Source organism: Silene latifolia, chromosome 5, assembly GCF_048544455.1.
Source record: "Silene latifolia isolate original U9 population chromosome 5, ASM4854445v1, whole genome shotgun sequence".
In the NCBI taxonomy this organism is placed as follows: Eukaryota; Viridiplantae; Streptophyta; class Magnoliopsida; order Caryophyllales; family Caryophyllaceae; genus Silene; species Silene latifolia.
This window is the reverse complement of record NC_133530.1, coordinates 33,293,881-33,314,853: the sequence shown is the minus strand read 5'-3', so window position 1 is coordinate 33,314,853 and position 20,973 is coordinate 33,293,881. Positions and strand designations below refer to the sequence as shown.

At 38.5% G+C, this 20,973-nt stretch overlaps 2 protein-coding genes across 3 annotated transcripts; both read left to right on the top strand.

Moving 5' to 3' along the window:
• Positions 1-7,968: 7,968 nt before the first annotated feature.
• LOC141655195 (protein FAR1-RELATED SEQUENCE 5-like) lies at positions 7,969-9,851 on the top strand. The gene is made up of 4 exons (XM_074462286.1): positions 7,969-8,144; positions 8,351-8,495; positions 8,848-9,494; positions 9,569-9,851. Exons 1-4 carry the CDS (start codon positions 7,969-7,971, stop codon positions 9,849-9,851), a joined length of 1,251 nt encoding a protein of 416 aa, XP_074318387.1.
• A 7,634-nt stretch (positions 9,852-17,485) lies between these two features.
• On the top strand, positions 17,486-20,317 carry LOC141657209 (putative GTP-binding protein OBGM, mitochondrial). 2 transcript variants are annotated; one of them, XM_074464365.1, is made up of 6 exons: positions 17,486-17,537; positions 18,098-18,250; positions 18,345-18,453; positions 18,553-18,635; positions 18,760-18,822; positions 18,890-20,317. In XM_074464365.1, exons 2-6 carry the CDS (start codon positions 18,119-18,121, stop codon positions 20,126-20,128), a joined length of 1,626 nt encoding a protein of 541 aa, XP_074320466.1. In that variant the 5' UTR covers positions 17,486-17,537; positions 18,098-18,118; the 3' UTR covers positions 20,129-20,317. The 2 variants fall into 2 exon arrangements, with proteins under 2 accessions (XP_074320466.1, XP_074320465.1); XM_074464364.1 differs by having other exon boundaries at positions 17,489-17,594.
• The last annotated feature ends 656 nt before the right edge of the window (positions 20,318-20,973 follow it).

Genomic DNA, 20,973 nt, shown 5'->3' with positions numbered 1-20,973 from the left:
TCGCCGCCAAGTGGGGGACCGCAGCCGTTCCCACCCAAGCCCCGCTCATCTCCATTGAGCGATAAACCCATGTTCATTAATGTGCACATCCCTTCTGTGGCAGGTTCCACAGAAGGCGAGTCAAGGGCGTGAAGCCACCCCCGCAAGTGACTCCACTCAGCCAGGGACGCACCCCGAAGAACATAGACAGATAAACAGTAACCACAATACAACATCAACAACCGTCTGAATCAATCAACAATATGAAATCACAACCGTTTGAATCAATCAACAATATGAAATCACAACCGTCCGAATCAATCAACAATCACTAACTACAGCACAATCACCATACACATCATGTAACTAATACTGAGTAGGGAAACCTACCTGGAAAGCAATCACAGACTCAGACGATCTAAGCAGCTACTCAGAATCTCTCTTCAACAAAGCCTCCTCCTATACATACATACATACAAATACTACCTTAATCATACAATCATTAAAACCCCCAAATTACCCAGTTAGGGTTTCAACTAAAATCAATGAAACAACATAAAAATTGTACTAGAACCTTACCCACAATACGAGGTCTCAACGGCATAAAGAACACAACGATCTGATGACTCTAGCCCTTAGGATTTGCCAACAACGCGACGAGAGAGAACTACGTAACTTCTTTTTCTTTTTAAAGGTTTAGAAAGGTGAAAAGTGATTAAAGAAAATGACGGAAGCCTTTTATATCAATCTCGCGTTATTAGCAAAACCCGTCAAGACAAACCCGTAAAACACACTTACTCGATCGAGTGTCCCCTACTCGATCGAGTACCCAACCTACTCGATCGAGTACCCTACAGGCAGACTACTGTTTTGCGTCAAAAACTACTTACTCGACAGAGTAAGCCCCACTCGATAGAGTACCTAAAGACTCATAAAACCGTAGTATTACAGTCTTCCCTCCTTAAAAAAAACTTCGTCCCCGAAATTCAACCCATACATAAAAACAAACCTACCTACTCGATTAAGATAGAACAACGCTACTAAAAACTCAAAACAAAACCTCACCCTATAACACATGAACTCTTAACACTAACTCCACCAACTATGCCTACCTCCACAACATGTCTCACGATATCGTATCAACTACATTATATCTCTCTCGACACTAACTCCATACACTACCAACTACCGTCCACAAACGCTACTAGCTCCGTAATATATCATCCACTAGCAAATCCAATATCAAGACACTCATAGACATCAAACGGAATGTTACATTCTACCACCCTTAAAAGGAACTTCGTCCTCGAAGTTTACTCACACTCATAAACATCATCATCCAACTGCCAAAACTATCGAAATATTCTCGCACTCCTAGACATCACACCACTACAAGCACGGTCATGACCTTTAACAAAATCAACCACAACACAAATCAATCTTTTATTCTACATCAAGACTCAAACTTCCAAATCTACTACAACCTGTACAACCATTAAACTCTCTTTGTCGCATCCTACTCCTCTTAAGATAAATGTTACGTCCTTGTAACTCACTAATACTAGATCCTTAGCTATATCTTTCCACTATCCTCAGCACCACCACCTGTCAAAGATAACCGCCTATAATCTAAACACTAAGCATTCCTATATCCAAGGCTCTCTTACTTAAACCGCTCTCGTACCTCAATTCATTCTGCACTCCATCTAACCAATACCACAAATTCCTGATCATAACAGACACAACTCTTCCACATTACCGCAACACGACATACTCGCTATATAAACTATGATAAACTCATATCGCCAAAAGTATAACTCACGATCCACACTTGTTACGTACACTCACACTAGATCCTCAAGTTCCTTTCTTTCATTACCGCAAAACTCATTCATAAAGCAACATGACACCATTTCCCAACACCCTATACTCACTGTCTCAACGAAAGATTATGAACCACCTGAAGCTTTCAAATCATTACCACACATGCTCTACGAATCACTTGCCATGACTATGTCTACCGATGCCTCATCTTAAAACAATATCAAAATTACTGTAACAACCTCTTACAACTGTGTCCTATCAATAGAATATTACTATACCATGACAACAACGAAAACATACACAACTCTCTTTTATATCATACTCTACCCTCATTCCCAAACTGAAACTGGTAAGAAACATCAACAAACAAAACAACAGTCTACATGTTCAACCAAAACTCACAAGGAACAGCAGCAAACAATCTATGTACAACTGGTATGTACTTTCGAAAACTCGTATCATAATCATCTCGCCTACTCCACCACAACCGGTGACGGCATCACAACACCACCACCAACAACCACACCGCAGTGCGAAAATACCCGCATCACAACACTAAGTACCGTGCCCGGATCACCACCCGAGGCACAACAACCACATCGATAGACATCACAACTACATACAATTCCCATAAACACTGACTCAGAATAACTTTCCGGACAAGAAAACTTACTCAAAACCATTTTACTAGATCACAACACAACATATTGTACGAAATAAACAGATAAGAACCTCATGAATACCATCTATACCTTTTCACGAAATAAACATATATCATGAATACACATACAATTTTAACTAGCCATGCCAGATCAGTCAAATTATTACCTTTTGAACCTCATTCCATTAGTTTACCGTATCCACCATATATTACATAACATTCAGATAACAACTTTATGACTATCACACCATACCACTTATCGTGAGGTCAGAACCTCACACCAACATTTATATACATCTTAGACCCATAATGACATCCAACTAGTCAATCCTGATCACGTAAGTTACCACTCGATAAAGATTACCTGTCGCCCGAGCTTAACTCATATGCCCCTCATAACATATTCCCCCATTCACATAACCATCACCTCATGCCAAGTATAACCATACCATTACTATTCAACGATTAGCACCTGCCTCATCTAACCACATCTTATACTTCCTTACAACCATACATTTCAATCCGGCCTCTACAAATCAACTTCATTAGAATCGCTATCTTTCTTATCTATCATCACCCTTAACCACTAGTGACAACACCTCAACACTACCGTCGTTCGGACATCAAGCCTCTTACACTCATCTCTAAATATCACGGTTTCTTTCCTATCTTCGGTTAATCTCCCAAATAACGAACATCAACTTATCAACAAAATTTACCTCAACATTCTTCCCAATACTATCCCGAACTGTATCGTCATCTAACTCTCCACCAAAATCTCATAGAGTGCAGATACTAAATCAACCTCTTACTCCCTTAATTCCTCAAAACTCAAGACTAATCATGTTGTCCTGAAACTTCTATATAACCATTAACTAACATCCTCATGATTGGTATCACATATCTCGACGACTCCTTACCTCTATATCACATAACTCCGGTCGACATTTTCCTAGTTTTACTCCCCCCATTCTTTTCTTTTGCACTCGATAAAATCAATTAACCATAAAACTCCTTATTACTTCTTCCTAACTCTTTAATGCTCCGGTTACCTTCTCATTGCTCCAAAACTCAAATCCCATTATTTCTTATCGATATTATCTCACTCTTTCTTACCATGGATCTTCTCTTATCATTCTATCACTCACACTTATCACCAATCAATCTACACGGTCAGTCAACTCCATCTCGTTTTTTTTTTCAATCCCAAAACTCATTTCATACTGTTAACTGCCCAAGGAAATCACACATTAGTTCCACCTCTTGATAACCAAATTCCCCATACTAAATCTCAATCTACAAATCCACATCGCTGCATAACTCAATCTCAGCTCTTAATACACCATTTCTTTCCATTTACCTATAACGACCTTTTCATTACATATATTCTTAACCAACCGAGTGATAACTACCTCCCTTCATAATCCTTAAACATCCAAAGTTACCAACATATGCGTTTCTCATTTCAATCTTTCATTCTCACGTTCCATAAACTTACATCACCCCTTGCCCACATTCACTTACTTTTACATTACTCAACACACAATCATATCACTCATCTCGTCTCACAAAACACGCTCTATGCCTCAATTAAGCCTTGCCAATCTTCCTTTTCTTTTTTCCTCTATCTATCACAACCACATACAACTCATGTCCTCCTCACCGAACTCTTACTCACCACAGGTGCCACTCCTTACATCACAATATTAAGTAACTTACGCATCAGGACCAACACCTACGTAAAACAATGCATAAAGAAGCAAAAGAACACTTTTGAATCAAACATATCAGGCAACACAGTCAAGAGATAAGCAGGACCACTCAGGTATAGGAACGTCACCATCTCGGTCACCCGAGGCAATGATAATCATAAGACAATAAAGAAACGTACTTTAAAAGTAAATATAATTTAATTGATCACATGATCAAAACCAAAACCGTTAAGCTGAAATACAAGGTTCTCAGACGATCTACTGATAAAACAATCAAAGCTATAAAATATCGTCTGACACAGCGGAAGACTTCTAACTGACACGTGATGACTCATCCTAGCTATCTCATACACGTCATATCATACCTGCTCAATAACTGCTCACCATCCCCGAATGGATCACCACCGTTTTTAAAACATTTAAACGGGGTCAGTACTAATTACACAATCAAAGCCACACTGAGACAATCATACAAACAGTTCACACACAATCCCAGTCTCCATCTCCAATCACCTCATAACTGACTACACACTAAAGTGTGTAGCCCTGCCAGAGTACCCATCGCAACAGATACTCCTCGTCGCCAGTGGGGGACCGCAGCCGTTCCCACCTAAGCCCCGCTCATCTCCATTGAGCGATAAACCCATGTTCATTAATGTGCACATCCCTTCAGTGGCGGGTTCCACAGAAGGCGAATCAAGGGCTCCCGCAAGTGACTCCACTCAGCCAGGGACGCACCCCGAAGAACATAGACAGATAAACAGTAACCACAATACAACATCAACAACCGTTTGAATCAATCAACAATATGAACTCACAACCGTCTGAATCAATCAACAATATGAAATTACAACCGTCTGAATCAATCAACAATCACTAACTACAACACAATCACCATACACATCATGTAACTAATACTGAGTAGGGAAACTCTACCTGGAAAACAATCACAGACTCAGACGATCTAAGCAGCTACTCAGAATCTCTCCTCAACAAAGCCTCCTCCTATACATACATACATACAAATACTACCTTAATCATACAATCATAAAAAACCCCAAATTACCCAATTAGGGTTTCAACTAAAATCAATGAAACAGCATAAAAATTGTACTCGGACCTTACCCACAATACGACGGTCTCAACGGCGTAAAGAACACAACGATCTGATGACTCTAGCCCTTAGGATTTGCCAACAACGCGACGAGAGAGAACTACGTAACTTCTTTTTCTTTTGAAAGGTTTAGAAAGGTGAAAAGTGATTAAAGAAAATGACGGAAGCCTTTTATATCAATCTCGCGTTATTAGCAAAACCCGTCAAGACAAACCCGTAAAACACACTTACTTGATCGAGTAAGACACTTACTCGATCGAGTGTCCCCTACTCGATCGAGTACCCAACCTACTCGATCGAGTACCCTATAGGCAGACTACTATTTTGCGTCAAACATTACTTACTCGACAGAGTAAGCCCCACTCGATAGAGTACCTAAAGACTCATAAAACCGTAGTATTACAGTCTTCCCTTCTTAAAAAGAACTTCGTCCCCGAAGTTCAACCCATACATAAAAACAAACCTACCTACTCGATTAAGACAGAACAACGCAACTAAAAACTCAAAACAAAACCTCACCCTATAACACATGAACTCTTAACACCAACTCCACCAACTATGCCTACCTCCACAACATGTCTCACGATATCGTATCAACTACATTATATCTCTCTCGACACTAACTCCATACACTACCAACTACCGTCCACAAACGCTACTAACTCCATAATATATCATCCACTAGCAAATCTAATATCAAGACACTCATAGACATCAAACGGAATGTTACATTAGATCTGTGTGTTCATGAGGTGTTAAGTCAATTTTTTAGATGAATATTGGTAGCTGCATAAGGAAACAGCATGGGAGATAGAATATTAGCATATTTTTCGTTCATTTGATCGTTCAATTTCTTAAGCTTTTGTTCATTAGATACAGAATGAGCATTTTTTTCATGTTAAAGACAGACTTTTGATGTTGTTGGAGTTGAAGATGAAGATTAACTGTGCATAAGCTAACAACAGCTAACCTGAAAGAAACACAAAATTCGTTTTCAACAGATTATCATTTTACGATATAGTGTCACCATTTTAGGGTTCAGTGTTACCCTTTTAAGCAAAACACATTATTTTGTCAATACCCATTCTTTTGTTTTAGCTATTACTCTTTAAACTTAAAATAGTCACATTATGACTAACGTTGGTTACATTTCGATCTATTGTTAAAATGTGATCCTGATAGTTATGATATGTAGATGTTTTAGTAAGAAACTTGACAGCAAGTAGTGTGTGTTTACAACTTATAATGGTGACATTCTGACTGAATATGGTTCCGTTCTGATGTACTATTAAAATGTGACCATTATAGTTCTGATTTGTAGTTGCATTAGTATGAAATGCGAGAACATTTTTAAACTTAAAATGGTGACACTATGACTAAATTTGGTTACATTCCGAGTAATTATTAAAATGTGCCCATGATAGTTATGGTATGTAGACGTTTTAGCTAGAAATATTTAAACTTAAAATGGTGACAGTATTACTAAAGTTGTTTACATTATGATATACTGTTAAAATGTGACCCTGATAGTCATGATATGTAGACGTTTTAGTAAGAAACGTCTCAGCAAGTTGTGTGTGTTAACAACTTATAATGGTTACATTCTGACTGAATATTGTTTCCTTCTGATGTACTATTAAATGTGACCATTATACTTGTGATATGTAATTGTTTTAGTATGAAATTTGAGAGAATTTTTTAACTTAAAATGGTGACCTTTGACTAATGTTGCTTACATTCTGATTTACTGGTAAAATGTGACCATGATAGTTATAATATGTAGAAGTTTTAGTAACAACTTGACAACATGACGTGTGTATTTACAACTTAAAATGGTGACATTCTCACTGAAAATGGTTACCTTCTGATATTCTACTAAAATGTGACCATTATAGTCGTCATATGTTGTTAGTTTAGTATTAAATGTGACATCATGTTTTGTGTTAAAAAACATAAAATGGTGACATTATGACTAAAGTTGGTTACATTTTCATTTACTGTTACAATGTGACCAGGATAGTTATGATATGTAGACGTTTTAGTAAGAAAGGTGACATCATGTTTTGTTTGTTTACATCTTAAAATAGTGATATTCTGACTCAATATGATAACCTTATTATGTACCATGAAAATGTGACCATTATATTTGTGATATGTAGTTGTTTTTGTCTGAAATGTGACCGCATGTTATGTGTTAATAATTTTTAAATGGTGACATTCTCAGTAAAGTTGTTTACCATTCAGTGTTCCCCTGTTAACCAATGCTTAATATATCTTGTCATAGGTACAAATCTATCAGGTTGTTTACTTGGAATAAAAGCTAGAAAATGGGAGCACATCTTCAGCTTGTATAAGAAACATTCGCAACTCAAGGGATTTAGTATCAAGAAATCAACATCTCGTAGGGCTGACGTGAAAGACAGGCCGCTGATTGAGAGATACTTTAGATACTCTTGCGAAGGTGTACATGCGAACGGTATTGAAGTCAGTAGTAGGAATGCGCAATTACTCGCTGTAAATGCGAAGCCTGTGTTAGGACAAAAGTAAATAATGATGGATTATGGGAGGTAGTGCAGCACGTGGTTGAACATAATCATCCTTTCACACCCGTCCAGTGGCATCATCATCATAGGTCGGAGCGCAAAATCACATAAGCGGAGGGTGAGTTAATAAAGGCAATGACTGAAGCATATATTCCTCCTTCAGTCCAATTCAGGGTTGCTGCGGCAGGGGCTGGTGGTGATGCGTTTGTCGGCCACACAAAGCGAGACCATATTAATTATGTTAACAGATTGAAGATGAAATCAATTGAAGGTGGTGATGCAGCCACTTTGATCAACCTCATGACTAGTAGGTAAGCGGAGGAGTCGGGTTCTTTTTCCATGTTCAGTTTGACGAAAAAGGCAGATTAAGTAACCTATTCTGGCGGGATGCGATGATGAGAGATGACTATTTGTTGTACGGAGATGTTAAAATATTTGATACAACGTATCGCACCAATAGGTACAATCTCATTTGTGGAGCCTTTGTTGGTATTAACAACCATTGGTCGAATGTCAGGTTTGGTTGTGCTTTCCTGTCGAATGAAAAAGAAGAATCATTCGAGTGGTTGTTCAATGTTTTCAACGAATCCATGGGTGAGGATGTTCGTCCTGTCTCTATCTTCACTGACCAAGACCAAGCAATAGCAAATGCCATTGAAACGGTATGACAGTTTTTTTTACTAATATGGTTACACTGGGTCATATTGTCTTTTGTCACAATGTTTCGCCACAAATGTTACCATCTTGCTTAATACTAACATAAGTTAACATAGTAATATTGCGTCCTATTTTTTCATGTCACCACAATATGCCATAAATGTGACCATCTTTGTTTGTAGAAACATATGCTAATATGGTTACATTTTCCCATATTGTCTATAGACCACTTCAGTATTGTTAACGTTAAAATGGTGACATGTTTATCCACAAACCAGGCATCGTCTATGTCAGTTTTACATTCAACAAAACGCCATATCTCACTTCGGGAAACTAAAGAGTGATCGTCCATTCCAGAACCTATTCAACAAATGCCTTCATGGTTGCTACAATGAGGCTGAATTTGAGGAGACTTGGCATAAAATGTTGACAGAATATGGGTTATTCAACCATTCATGGTTTAAGAGATTGTACAAACATAGAGAGAAATGGAGCACTGCTTTCAACAATCAATTCTTTTCAGCCGGGATTTTATTGTCCCAAAGGAGTGAGAGCACAAACCATGCGATGAGCTTTCAAGCTTCTAAGACTACTTCCGTTAGCGAATTCTTTGGGATATTTGAAAACACGGTGAAAAGATGGCGGGGTGAGGAAGAGCGTAAAGAATTCAACGACATAAGATCTACACCATCTTCTGTGTACCCTCTAGTGGATTTGTTACTACATGCATCTCAGGTTTACACATTGGAGCTATTTCGACTATTTGAGAAAGAATTCGCGCTTGCCATGGGTACTCGTGCTGTCATCCTTCCGATTGATGACCCTGAGGTGTTGTTGTATCGTGTTTACCCTGCTTGCCATGAGGAGGACAACCATCACGTGATGTACGATTATAAGAACAACCTAAAAGAATGTACGTGCCGAAACTTCCAGGTTAAGGGTATGCTTTGCAGTCACATCATTTGTCTCCTCCACATGCATTCTGTTGTCGAGATACCAGACAGGTACATACTCCATAGATGGACCAAATTTTCAAGACTATAGTGTGGTAGAGGTTCCTCCCAAACGGCATACGCAGAAGTGCCGCTCATGACGCCATCAATTGGCATCGATCAATGTTGATGGCTATGAACTATCTCATCACCAAATGTCAGAGTGTTTCTGATGCAAGAGCTGTCGTGGATAAGCTGTTTATTAAAGCGAATGAGGAGGTCGACTTGTTGCTTTCTAAGCTTAATATGGAGGTAGATGAACCAACCGTTGATGTGTCTGTGCCTCCTATTCTTGACCCCGTACATTGTACGACTAAGGGTCGAAGTCAACGAAAAAAAAAGGAACATGGGGACGAGGAAGAAGGCTAAGAAAGGGTCTGAAGTTAGGGCAGGGGAGAGTACTATGTACGTAGCTGTGCCGCGTCTAATATGACATACCATCTACGTTGCAATCCTTAGGTGTTTTGTACTAATGTAGACCAAATACGTTAATGTCACCAAACCAGTGGAATAATGTGCCCATGTTTGATATGTGTTTTGCTATCTAAATGCCTGTTTTTTGGGTGAACTTCGAAACTTACCTTCTGACGAATTTTATGCAAACATTCCGATATATACCAACGTTTGCTTATTTTGCTCCATATGTGACCATTGTTGCAAATAAATGTATCATTGTTTGATCCATATGTTACCCTTTTAACTAAAAATATATTTGAAATAACTCATCCTATGACTAGTTAGTAAGTTCTGCTCAAAAAGGTAACAATTAACTCTAATATGGTCACCTTATACCCTACACATTGACAACATATATGAAAGACAATGATTACCTATCGTATTTTTTTACAGTACACAACTCTATAAAATGGTGACATTATACACAATAGTGGCACCAATCACAAGCCATGTGTTACCATTTTTCAACACATTATAAATTTACGATATAGTGTCACCATTTTAGGATTCAGTGTTGCCCTTTTAAGCAAAACGCATTTTGCTGTTTACCTGCTTAATAAAATTTGCACAATTTGAATACATGTTCAAAATGTAACTACATTACTGCTAATAATGTAACCATATTAGTACACACATGTCATAGCATGAGTAGTTCAAATGTTTACAAAACAAGGATTATTTTTCAGTCCGTTCACAACCCGAAGGGCAGAAAGTTGTGCCCCAAAATACTACATTACCAAAACGACCAACTACAAAGTCTTCATTATAAAAAAACCAACAGTTACATTAACGAGATACGCCCGCAGGTACTTTCTTCTTAGCGGCAACCTTTGGTACTGGACGGTTCGGGGCACGGGTGACATCCTGAGCGCTATTGTAAACGGGACCTTCTGGTGGACGGTCTCTAGCACGAGTGTACCTTAGCTCGTACGACCGGGCTGGTGCTTTTTCGCCAATGTCATCTATCCCCAGATCAAAGGACGGCGGGAGGACCACGTTCTCCAAAGCTGTGTCCACCTGATCAAGCATGGCAATGAACTCAGCATAGAATACATGGTATCTATCCAATCTCTGCGAGAAGGTCTGCTCCGCTTCACCCGCCGTCACCAATTCTGTCCTGCTGTTGCCGCACTTCCTGAGACAGGGGAGGATCCGCCATCATTTATGCTGCCATGTCACGATGTAAGCGTGAAATCAACTTCTGGTTCCTCTTTGTCTGGTACCATTTAAGTACACGCAGATGTACATGGACAAATAATATGTAAGAACGTGAATACACCAATATTAACGTTCAACATACCTACATATAATGTCACTTTTTAACACAACTACACATCACACTTAGAATGCTCACATTTTAACAATGAATCATAATGTTACCAACTGTAGTCAGAATGTCAGCATTTTAAATTTCCAAAAAACACCTACATATCACAGCTATGATGGTCACATGTCAACACTCCATAAGAATGTAAGAAATGTTTGACAAAATGTAACCATTTTCAGATACAATGTCACCATTATAAATATTACACACAGACAACATTTTGTCCTATTTCATAATACAATACCCTACATATCTTAGCTATAATGGTCACAAGTTCACAGTCCATAGGAATATAACCATTCTTTATGAAAATGTCACCCTTTAGTTTATCAATCAAACAGAACATGTTCTCACACTTCATACTAAAACAACTACATATCACAACTACCATGGTCACATTTTTAAAGTTAATCCAAATGTAACTATCTTAAGCAAGAATGTCACCATTTTTAGTTTTAATGTAGTACAACCTGGCATCACATTTCATACTATCACACCTACATATCACAGTAATGATGGTATTTGTTAATAGTCCATAATATTGTAACTATGGGTTGTCAAAATATCACCCTTTATAGTTTTAAACACACAGAACTTGCTTTCACATTTCCTAGTAACAGAACTACATATCACAAGTACCATGGTCACATCTAAAAAGTAAATGATAATGTAACGAGCTAAGATCAGAATGTCACCATTTTATCTCGACTACAACACCTACATATCTCGACGATAATGGTCACATTTTATGACCGAATCAGAATGTAGCCAACTTTAACCAAAATGTGACCATTTTAAAGATTTCAACACATAACATTCTGTCACAATTCAGACTGCAACTGTTTAAGGATTGTCTTCACATATCATTCAGTATAAATTGATTTTGAATTTATTAAAGTGTTAGGACTTACGTTGTTGTACAGAAAGCGGAGATCCTCATCAGAAGGGAGGTCATCTGGAAGTGTGAAAGTCATAGTCCTACATTCATTATCCTCTGCAATTGTACCTTTCTCGGCCGCACGAGTTGCCTCCTTCCTGATAGCTTCCACTTCAGCGTCTTCCATCTCCGCCGGACGAGCTGCTTCCTGCCTGATAGCCGTCACTTCAGCATCTACCCTATCAACCGCAACTTGGTAGAATGTCTTTTCCAAATTAATGGATATCGGATACGTGGTCAGATCCCACACCCCTATACCAAAGCCCCTATGCACGGTGTAAGCTTTGCACTCCTCTTTAACTCGCTTCTTCAGTTCGTCATAGGTCCAATGACGTATCAAGGGTAGTGTCCTCTTCTCAGGCTCACCCCTCTAAATCAGGCGGTGAAAGTACACTAACTGGAAGAACATCAGGCATCCCCCAATGCTTTTGCAATCGTTTTCTTTCCATGATTCAACCGAATGGTCGAAACGATCCAGAACATAGGAGCACCAATCCATCTTCGGTATGGCAGCAACATCCTCCACCGCCCCAATCAACCTAGTGTCGACACGATTGTGCACGGTCGGGGTCAAGAATGATCCCATTGCAAACAACACAAATATTCTCTTAAATTCTGATCCACCTTCCACCAATTGCAGCATCTCACCTCTAACCTTGTCCAACTGTATATCCTTCTTTGGTAAAGCACAAAACCTCTCTCTCCAACCGTGTACTAGCTCTTTATCTTCTGTAACAGTTGGCACATCCTCCCCTCCACACGGTAACATGAAGACATCGTAAACATCATGTTTACTGATTGAGAAATGAACAAACCTATTAAACAACATCAGCCTAGTGTGCGTATCATATCGTTCCAACAGCCAATCAACCATGGTATGAATAAACTAAGATGCCTTCAGCTCGAGAAGACCTCCAAACCCTATATCTTTAACATCCTTCCTCTGAGCTGACGATAAATGCTCTATGACATAGTGTAGGGAAGCTGGTGTTCCATGTCCCTCGACCCCCTTCAATTTCCTATATTCGGACACAATAAATTAGTAGTTAAAGTAAAAGCTTAACATGGTAACATGATGTCGAACAATTCATCAGATACATCATACGTTCCTTCCTTTCTCTGTCGATTCTTTTTTGGGACTACTGCCCCTTCAGGTAACTTTCTCTTCGAAGCTTGGCCAACCTCAAGCTCCTTCGACCTTTCCACAACTTTCACAGGCTCTGCTTGCACATGTACATGTCACACATAAAATGGTCACATTACAAAATATTATCACAGATGTTACCATTTTAGAATGTTAATCTCACTAAAACAAATATACATATCACATGTAAGATGGTCACCTGTTAACATTATTAATATGTGACCATCTTTGAATAATAATGTAACCATTTTAGAATAGCTAAATTACTGAAATATGGTCACATTTGAACACTAAAGTACATGTCACCATTTTAAGATTTTTTAGATGCCCTCACATATGATCACATTTCCAGTACGAATAAATATGTCAATATGTTCTTCATAGATGTCACCAGATAAATCTCAGCAAATGATACAATTATAACGTGCAACAGACTCAAACATACGTATATTTCTAAACTATTGTGGTCACTAGACCTGGCAAAACGGTCAACGGGTTGGGTTCGGGCCGGGCCAATTCGGGTCGGGTCAATTCGGGTCTTTTGCTGAGTTCAGGTTAATTCGAGTTGGGGTGGGTCTTTTCGGGTTCCGGGTCTGTTTCGGGTTTGTTGTCGGGTCTGTTTCGGGTCAAGCGGGTCGGGTTGTTTCGGGTCGGGTTATTTTCGGGTCAATGAATAATAGAGAAATAGCCATTTCAAGTCTTTTCGGTTCAATTAGAGTTGTATTTTGTCGGGTCTTTTTCGGGTTTGGTGGTTTCGGATCGGGTCATATTTGGGTCGGGCCAGTACGGGTCTAGAAAGCTCGGGTCATGTTCGGGTCGGGTCGGGTCAATTCGGGTTTTCGGGTCACATTCGAATGATGTAGTTCGGGCCACTTCGGGTCTCGGGTCAGCTTTTTCGGGTCGAGTCAATCGGGTCGGGTTGCTTTTGCCAGGTCTAGTGGTCACTACTAAGACAACCACACATATGTCAATGTTAAGTCATATATATGTCACCATGTTAACATATATGGAAATACCACACAAAGTTTATTTTTTAACAAAAGTGGTCACATAATACAAATTTCATAATATGTCACCATGTTAATTCATGTGTCTTCATCTTTTATCTTTTATGTTACCATATTAAAATTTTTGGTCACCAGTAAGGTGGTCATATTTCACCACATATGGTCACATTTTAAAGATCAGAAATATGTGACCATGTGATTGTATATCTGTTACCATATTAAGATCTTTGGTCTCCAGTAAGGTGGTCACATTTCACCACATATGGTCACATTTTAAAGATCAGAAATATGTGACCATGTGTTTAGCATATCTGTTACCCTGTCAATATGGTGCTCAACCTTTAAACAACACATAAAAGTTAATTTTCTTTATCTATAGTGGTCACATAATCAAGATTTCAAAATATGTTACTATGTGTTATGTATAAATGTTATGATGTTAATTCATGTGTGTTGATCTGCAGACTATCATGTTACCATGTTAAAATATTTTAGTCTACACTAATGTGGTGTCATTTAAGCACAAATTCATGCCACAAGCATACTGATCAATCACAGATGTGGTCACATTTCTCGTTACTTTGCTAACATTTCTCAAATAAAATGGTAACATATGAAGCTTACCGTCTACCGGCGTCTTATCTTCCTTTCTCTTCTTCTTTTTACCAAGAGCAGCTGCCATTTTCACCACTTTATTAAGCACCTCTGCCAAATGACCATCATCTGATTCCGACACCTGCTTCTCCTCCTCAGCACTGGCTTCCTCCTCAGCACTGCCTTTTTCATCACCACTGCCTTCCCTGTCCCCCTCACTACTTGCTTCTGTCTCCTCTGAAATCTCTTCTGACCCATCACTGTCTTCCCTTTCATCCGTATCCACCGGATCTCTAAAGGAAACCCCAAATCTGACCTTCTCTTTACCCTTCTGCATGGCAACCTTCCCTTTTCCTTTCTTCTCACCTGGTCATCCATGAATAGTGTACATTTTTTAAATTTTTGTGTACACCATAAATTAAAAAACCTAAACCGACCAACATTGCAACCAAAACATAATCAGAAAGAACCCTAAACCCTAAAAACCTAAACTGACCAACATTCCAAGCAATTTTGTGCTACATGCAAAACATTTTTTCTGGAAAAAACCCTTTTAAAGCATTTTTTTCTGGAAAAAACCCTAAAAACCTAATCTGACTTCACATTAAAAGCATATTTTTCTGGAAAAAAACCCTAAAATCCTAATCTGATTACTGTCTCATTTTTACGACCTAATTTGAAGTTTTTTATACCAATGTCATCATTATTATGACCTCATTTTTATGACCTAATTTGAATTTTCTAATACCAACAAAAATCAACATATCAAAACATTGGCGATTAAAGATGAAGAAATACCTTCCATTTGTTTCTTCGGTGTGTCCTCCTCGCCATCTGCTTTTTCCCCATCGTCCTCGTCAAATGTTACCAATGTAATGAAGTAGGCGACTGATTTTACCAAATATCGAGCCACCGATGGTACAATATGCGATGAAGATGATGAAAAAAATTGGTTGTGGTTTTTTAGGGTTTATAGAGAGAAAGAGTAGTATGAACGAAGAGGAAGTTGAGGAGATTTTGATGAGAGAGGAAAGGAAGTTGAAAAAATTTGATGAAAGAGGAAAGTGATTTCGGTTATCCGTGTGCATGGGGAAGGGAAAGAACAAAGAAAATATTTTTTAATCCAAAATGTCAAATTTGTCTCAGTGTCTCTCAATCATCGTTCTTTATTTTTTTTTATGTTTGACGGGTCCATTTGCCCAATTTACAAGAATATGGTATCAATTATACCTGTCTCTCCCTTGTGACGGATACTTAATGTCACAAGGGAGACTAATTGTACAACACAAATGTTCACCAAATAACACAACACAAATTCTCATTTGTGACGACGGTATCCGTCACAAGCTTTTTGTGAGAGGTCACAAGCTTGTGACGGGATTAACCCGTCACAAGCAAGACTAGCTGATAACACAAAGGGTCAAGCAAATGAATTGTCCATATAATTAATTAGATATTAGCACTTGTATATATTGAGCGAAATGTATTTATTATTTAATTATTGAATTGTCCATAAAATTCTTGAGTCATCGTTTCTTAATTATTTAATTAAATCGAGTAAATTAAAAATACAAGTAAGCAAGTACATTAATATTTTAAAAATATATATATATAAATCATTGTTATTATTCATCATTGAACAAAAAATATTAAAACTATAACAATTATAAAACAATTTTAGGAAAAAAAAAATCCTACTTGGCACGATGGGCCGGCCCGAAACTTGGCACGATTGGGCCCATGGGCCAGGCACGACCCGAGCACGAAAATGGCCGTGCCAAAGACGGGCCACAACGCGGGATATGGAATTCGGGCCAAGCACGGCATGGCCCACTAGGCCCAATACTCGTGCCTGGGCCGGGACATTTTTTAGGGAAGACACGATGGGCCAGCACGGCCCATTGCCATCACTAATTACTTGATTAACATCTCCTTAGTCCTTACCTTCATGAATAGACCTGTCAAACGGGTCGGGCGGGTCGGGTCCCGGGTCGGGTCAAAATACGGGTCGGGTCAAATACGGGTCGAGTCAGATACGGGTCGGGTCATACGGGTCACGGGTCGGGTTAGGGTCAGAATACGGGTCAAGAAATAATTTTTAACGCCTTTTTTAGACGATTTTTTTAATTTAAAAAATATTTTTTTAAAATTTAAAATATGTTTAAAATTATTATTTTAGTCATATTCATCATATACAATAATTATATTGACATAATTATTAAAATAAAGTTTTTTTAATAATTATTTTATTATTAAATATTATAAAAATTATATAAAATTGACTTTTTAGTTGAATTTTTAATTTTAAGTAATAAAAAAATAATTTTTTAACTATATTTTCAAATATAATACATAAATAATAATATTTTTAATAAAATTCATGATTTTCCTGACCCAACGTAAGTGGTCTCGACCCTAAAATAACGGGTCATTTCGGGTTCGGGTCAAACGGGTCGCGGGTCGAAAAAAACGGGTTTGTAACCCTAAGAAAACGGGTCGGGTCGGGTTTTCGGGTCAGGTCGAGTTTTGACAGGTCTATTCATGAACCAATACTGCACAATTTCATCATATTTTCCCGCCATTTTCATCTGTAATCTATACATTCTCCCTTGTTGATTTCTCTGGTTTTTGTCGACTTCGAAACTAGGTATAAGTGTGCTGTGTTATTAATATGTGAAATTGAGCTTGCACACCAACTGTTCGATGAAATGCCTCTTCCAGTTCTCTGTTACTATCATGTGTTATTTTGTGACCTGTTCTTTTATTGGGATTGCACAGTGATTTCTGGTTTTGTTATGTAGTCAGTGAGTGTATATGACTAACCGTTTATATAGCTTGTTAATGGTACTGTGTTTCGTTCATACGCGACTAGATCATGTGGTTTATTGGTGATGCATTGACTGATATAGAGAATTGTTGAGGCTTATAGCAAAGCTTTATATGTACTTCTGTCCGTTGTTTAATCAAGTATGTGAATGACTGCCTCTTGCATTTTGTTAAAGTTTTAGTCTTTTATTTGTTGTTGGTCACGTTTCATGTTAGGCTATAACAATTTACCATGCTACTAAGGTATTGTTGCTGTTATAGTAGAGTGACTAAAATGATTATTGAATGGATACGTCATTGAACCGTTTTTTTTTTGTTATGTAGGGAAAGTTGTAGATTTGAAAGATGTTATGCAAAGCAAGATATCTTCAACAAGGAGGGTTTTTACGAAAAGTTCCATTTATACCATGGCATGGTTTGTCATACTCTACGTATTCTAATAGTCGAGGGAAAAATCATAAGGCTACTCCTCTGCAGGTTTATAACTCCTTGAGCTTTATATGGTTACATATATGTTGAGGCTACAGTATAGAAATATGAGCTGAATTAGACTTGTTGGCAATTTTTTCAGGAGAGGAGAATGATAGACCGGTTTTGGTTGAATGTTAAAGGAGGTGAGGGAGGGAGTGGAAACGCCAGCGTACGTCGTAATCGAACAAATCGCTTTGGCAAACCTGACGGTGAGCTTTATGCTATAATTGTCTATGATTTAGCATTGGCATCAAATCTCTTTGCTTATACCAAGCTGACAAGCTCTCAATTTCTTCTTTACATTACAGGTGGAAATGGCGGAAAAGGTGGTGATGTGATTTTAAAGTGTACTTCTGCAGTTTGGGACTTCCGTGGACTGCAACACCACATTGTATGTAGTTGCAACTTGCAATAGGCCATATAGTCAGTATTCAATTGTTGAATTTTAGATCGATGAGCAATATCTGTTCAAGTACAATCATTAATTGATTTCTGCATTTTGTCACGGTTGACAGAATGGAAAACGAGGTGGAAATGGATCGTCGAAGAATCAGATTGGCAGTCCGGGAGAAGACAAGGTTACACAATTTTTCTTTATATTTGTAAGTTTATGTTGTCTTTTTTAAAGTGCAATGCCTGCTGCAGGTTGTGCAAGTACCTGTTGGTACTGTTATCCATCTTGTAGAGGGTAATATCTCTTCGTCAGTGGAAATGCCTTCTGCAGGGACTCACCCTTGGGATACTCCTGGTACTCTTACCCCCGATATCCTTGTCTCTGACGAGGAGCCCTTTTCTATAAATAAACCACCAATGGAAAAAGGGGAGGATTGTGTCAATATCTCCAGTAGCGGTACTGCTAAACATATATCTTCCTTGAATCCATGTGCTCAAGGATCATCTATTCGGAGTAATTCTCCTCCTTCTTCTTCTCGCGGTAATTCAACACTTTGTGAGAAAGCGCTTGTCTCAAACCATGATGGTGAGAAAAGTTATAAAATCATGCGAGGCGCTGACGCTTGTAATCTAGAAAATGATGGTGGTTTCTCTGAGGAAACCTCAGAGGAAGAAGAGGATGTAACACAATATAATTTTGCTGAATTAACTGAAGATGGGCAACAAATAATTATTGCTTGCGGAGGTGAAGGGGGTTTAGGCAGTGTGTCATCTAATAGGCGTCCAAAAAAGGCATCTAAATATATAAAGCATGACTTTGGCGGAAATGACAACATTGATGGTTGTGGAGAGGAAGACCAACCTTCCTTAAGAGCTGGTTTACCCGGGTCACAAGCTTCTGTGATACTTGAACTGAAAAGTATTGCTGACGTGGGTCTTGTGGGAATGCCTAATGCAGGCAAAAGCACTCTCTTGGGTGTCATTTCTAAAGCTAAACCTACCGTGGGTGACTATTCGTTCACTACTTTGAGACCAAATCTAGGGAAGTTAAACTATGATGAGGTCTCTATCACTGTAGCTGACATTCCAGGGCTCATTAGCGGTGCTCATGAGAATCGTGGTCTTGGGCATGACTTCTTGCGCCATATAGAACGAACCAAGCTTCTGGTCTATGTGGTAGACCTGGCTGCTGCACTTGATGACCGAAAAGGAATTCCGCCATGGGAGCAGCTTCGAGATTTGGTCGTGGAACTGGAGTGTTATCGGGAAGGCTTATCAGATCGACCATCTTTAGTGGTCGCAAATAAAACCGATGAGAATGGGGCTGGAGGCGTTTTGGAAGAGCTTCAGAAAAGGGTGCAGGGTATTCCTATTTATCCAGTTTGTGCAATTTTGGAGGAGGGAATACCGGAGTTGAAAGCTGCCTTGAGACAGCTTGTTAATGGTGGAGAACTGGCTAGGCTGAGATTAGAGAACATTCTGATTGATTAGCTTGTTGGAAATGCAGAAAAGGATACATTTGCTCTTTAGTGGGAGTGTTTTTCTGCTATTTATAAAATAAAGATGATAATAGCTAGATTCCCCTTTAAGTTTGAGGTGTAATATATCTGAGAGACATCTCATTATAGCAAACTTCTGTCAATTAGTTTTGTTTTTGAAGTGTTAGATTGATTATATTCTTGTTTTGTCTTTTTTTTTTTTTGCAATAGAATACTGAGTTGACTTTGATTCTGGATTATACATGGTGATATAAATCTTAAAAATGTGCTTCTTGATGGCAACTTCGTCAGTAAGCTCAGTGGATTTGGTTCCTTCCGTGTTATGTCAAATAACGAGGTTGATTTCCAGATGGCACGCAAGACTGATGTATACTCTTTTAGAGTTATACTCCTATGCTTATTAACGGCAGAATCTCCCTCCGGAATTGTGGAAAAGCTGCAATTTTCTTTGGAGAATAATGATTTTTCTTTTACATACTGGATCATTCTGCTGGTCAATGGCCATTTGTCAGAGCCACGCAATGGCCTTATGCTATAATCTTATAACCTTTTCTCTGGTCAATTGGCTCACTTCTACTAGCGTAAGGATCGCTATTTCGTAAGGGTCAAGTCAATTTGGATTTTGGGTTAGATTGAGTCGATTCCTTTCAGGCATGTGTATTATCTCTATAATTAGATCATATTGTCCACTTGTTGAGTGGTTACGGTGTCGGATAATTTCGGTTTGAGTTGGATCACTTCAAAATCATGTTTATTCAGGTAGTTGTCATTTGTTGTACTGCACATAAACTTTGGTGTACTTGTAAATTAGAGTACTCCGGTCATTTCCAATCAGGT

Coding starts and splice junctions, on each gene's coding strand:
- LOC141655195 (XM_074462286.1), top strand. CDS start 7,969: ATGACTGAAGCATATATTCCTCCTTCAGTCCAATTCAGGGTTGCTGCG. Junction 8,145..8,350: donor ATCAACCTCATGACTAGTAG/GTAAGCGGAGGA, acceptor GTCGAATGTCAG/GTTTGGTTGTGCTTTCCTGT. Junction 8,496..8,847: donor TAGCAAATGCCATTGAAACG/GTATGACAGTTT, acceptor CGTCCATTCCAG/AACCTATTCAACAAATGCCT.
- LOC141657209 (XM_074464365.1), top strand. CDS start 18,119: ATGTTATGCAAAGCAAGATATCTTCAACAAGGAGGGTTTTTACGAAAA. Junction 18,251..18,344: donor ATAAGGCTACTCCTCTGCAG/GTTTATAACTCC, acceptor CAATTTTTTCAG/GAGAGGAGAATGATAGACCG. Junction 18,636..18,759: donor GTGGACTGCAACACCACATT/GTATGTAGTTGC, acceptor CACGGTTGACAG/AATGGAAAACGAGGTGGAAA.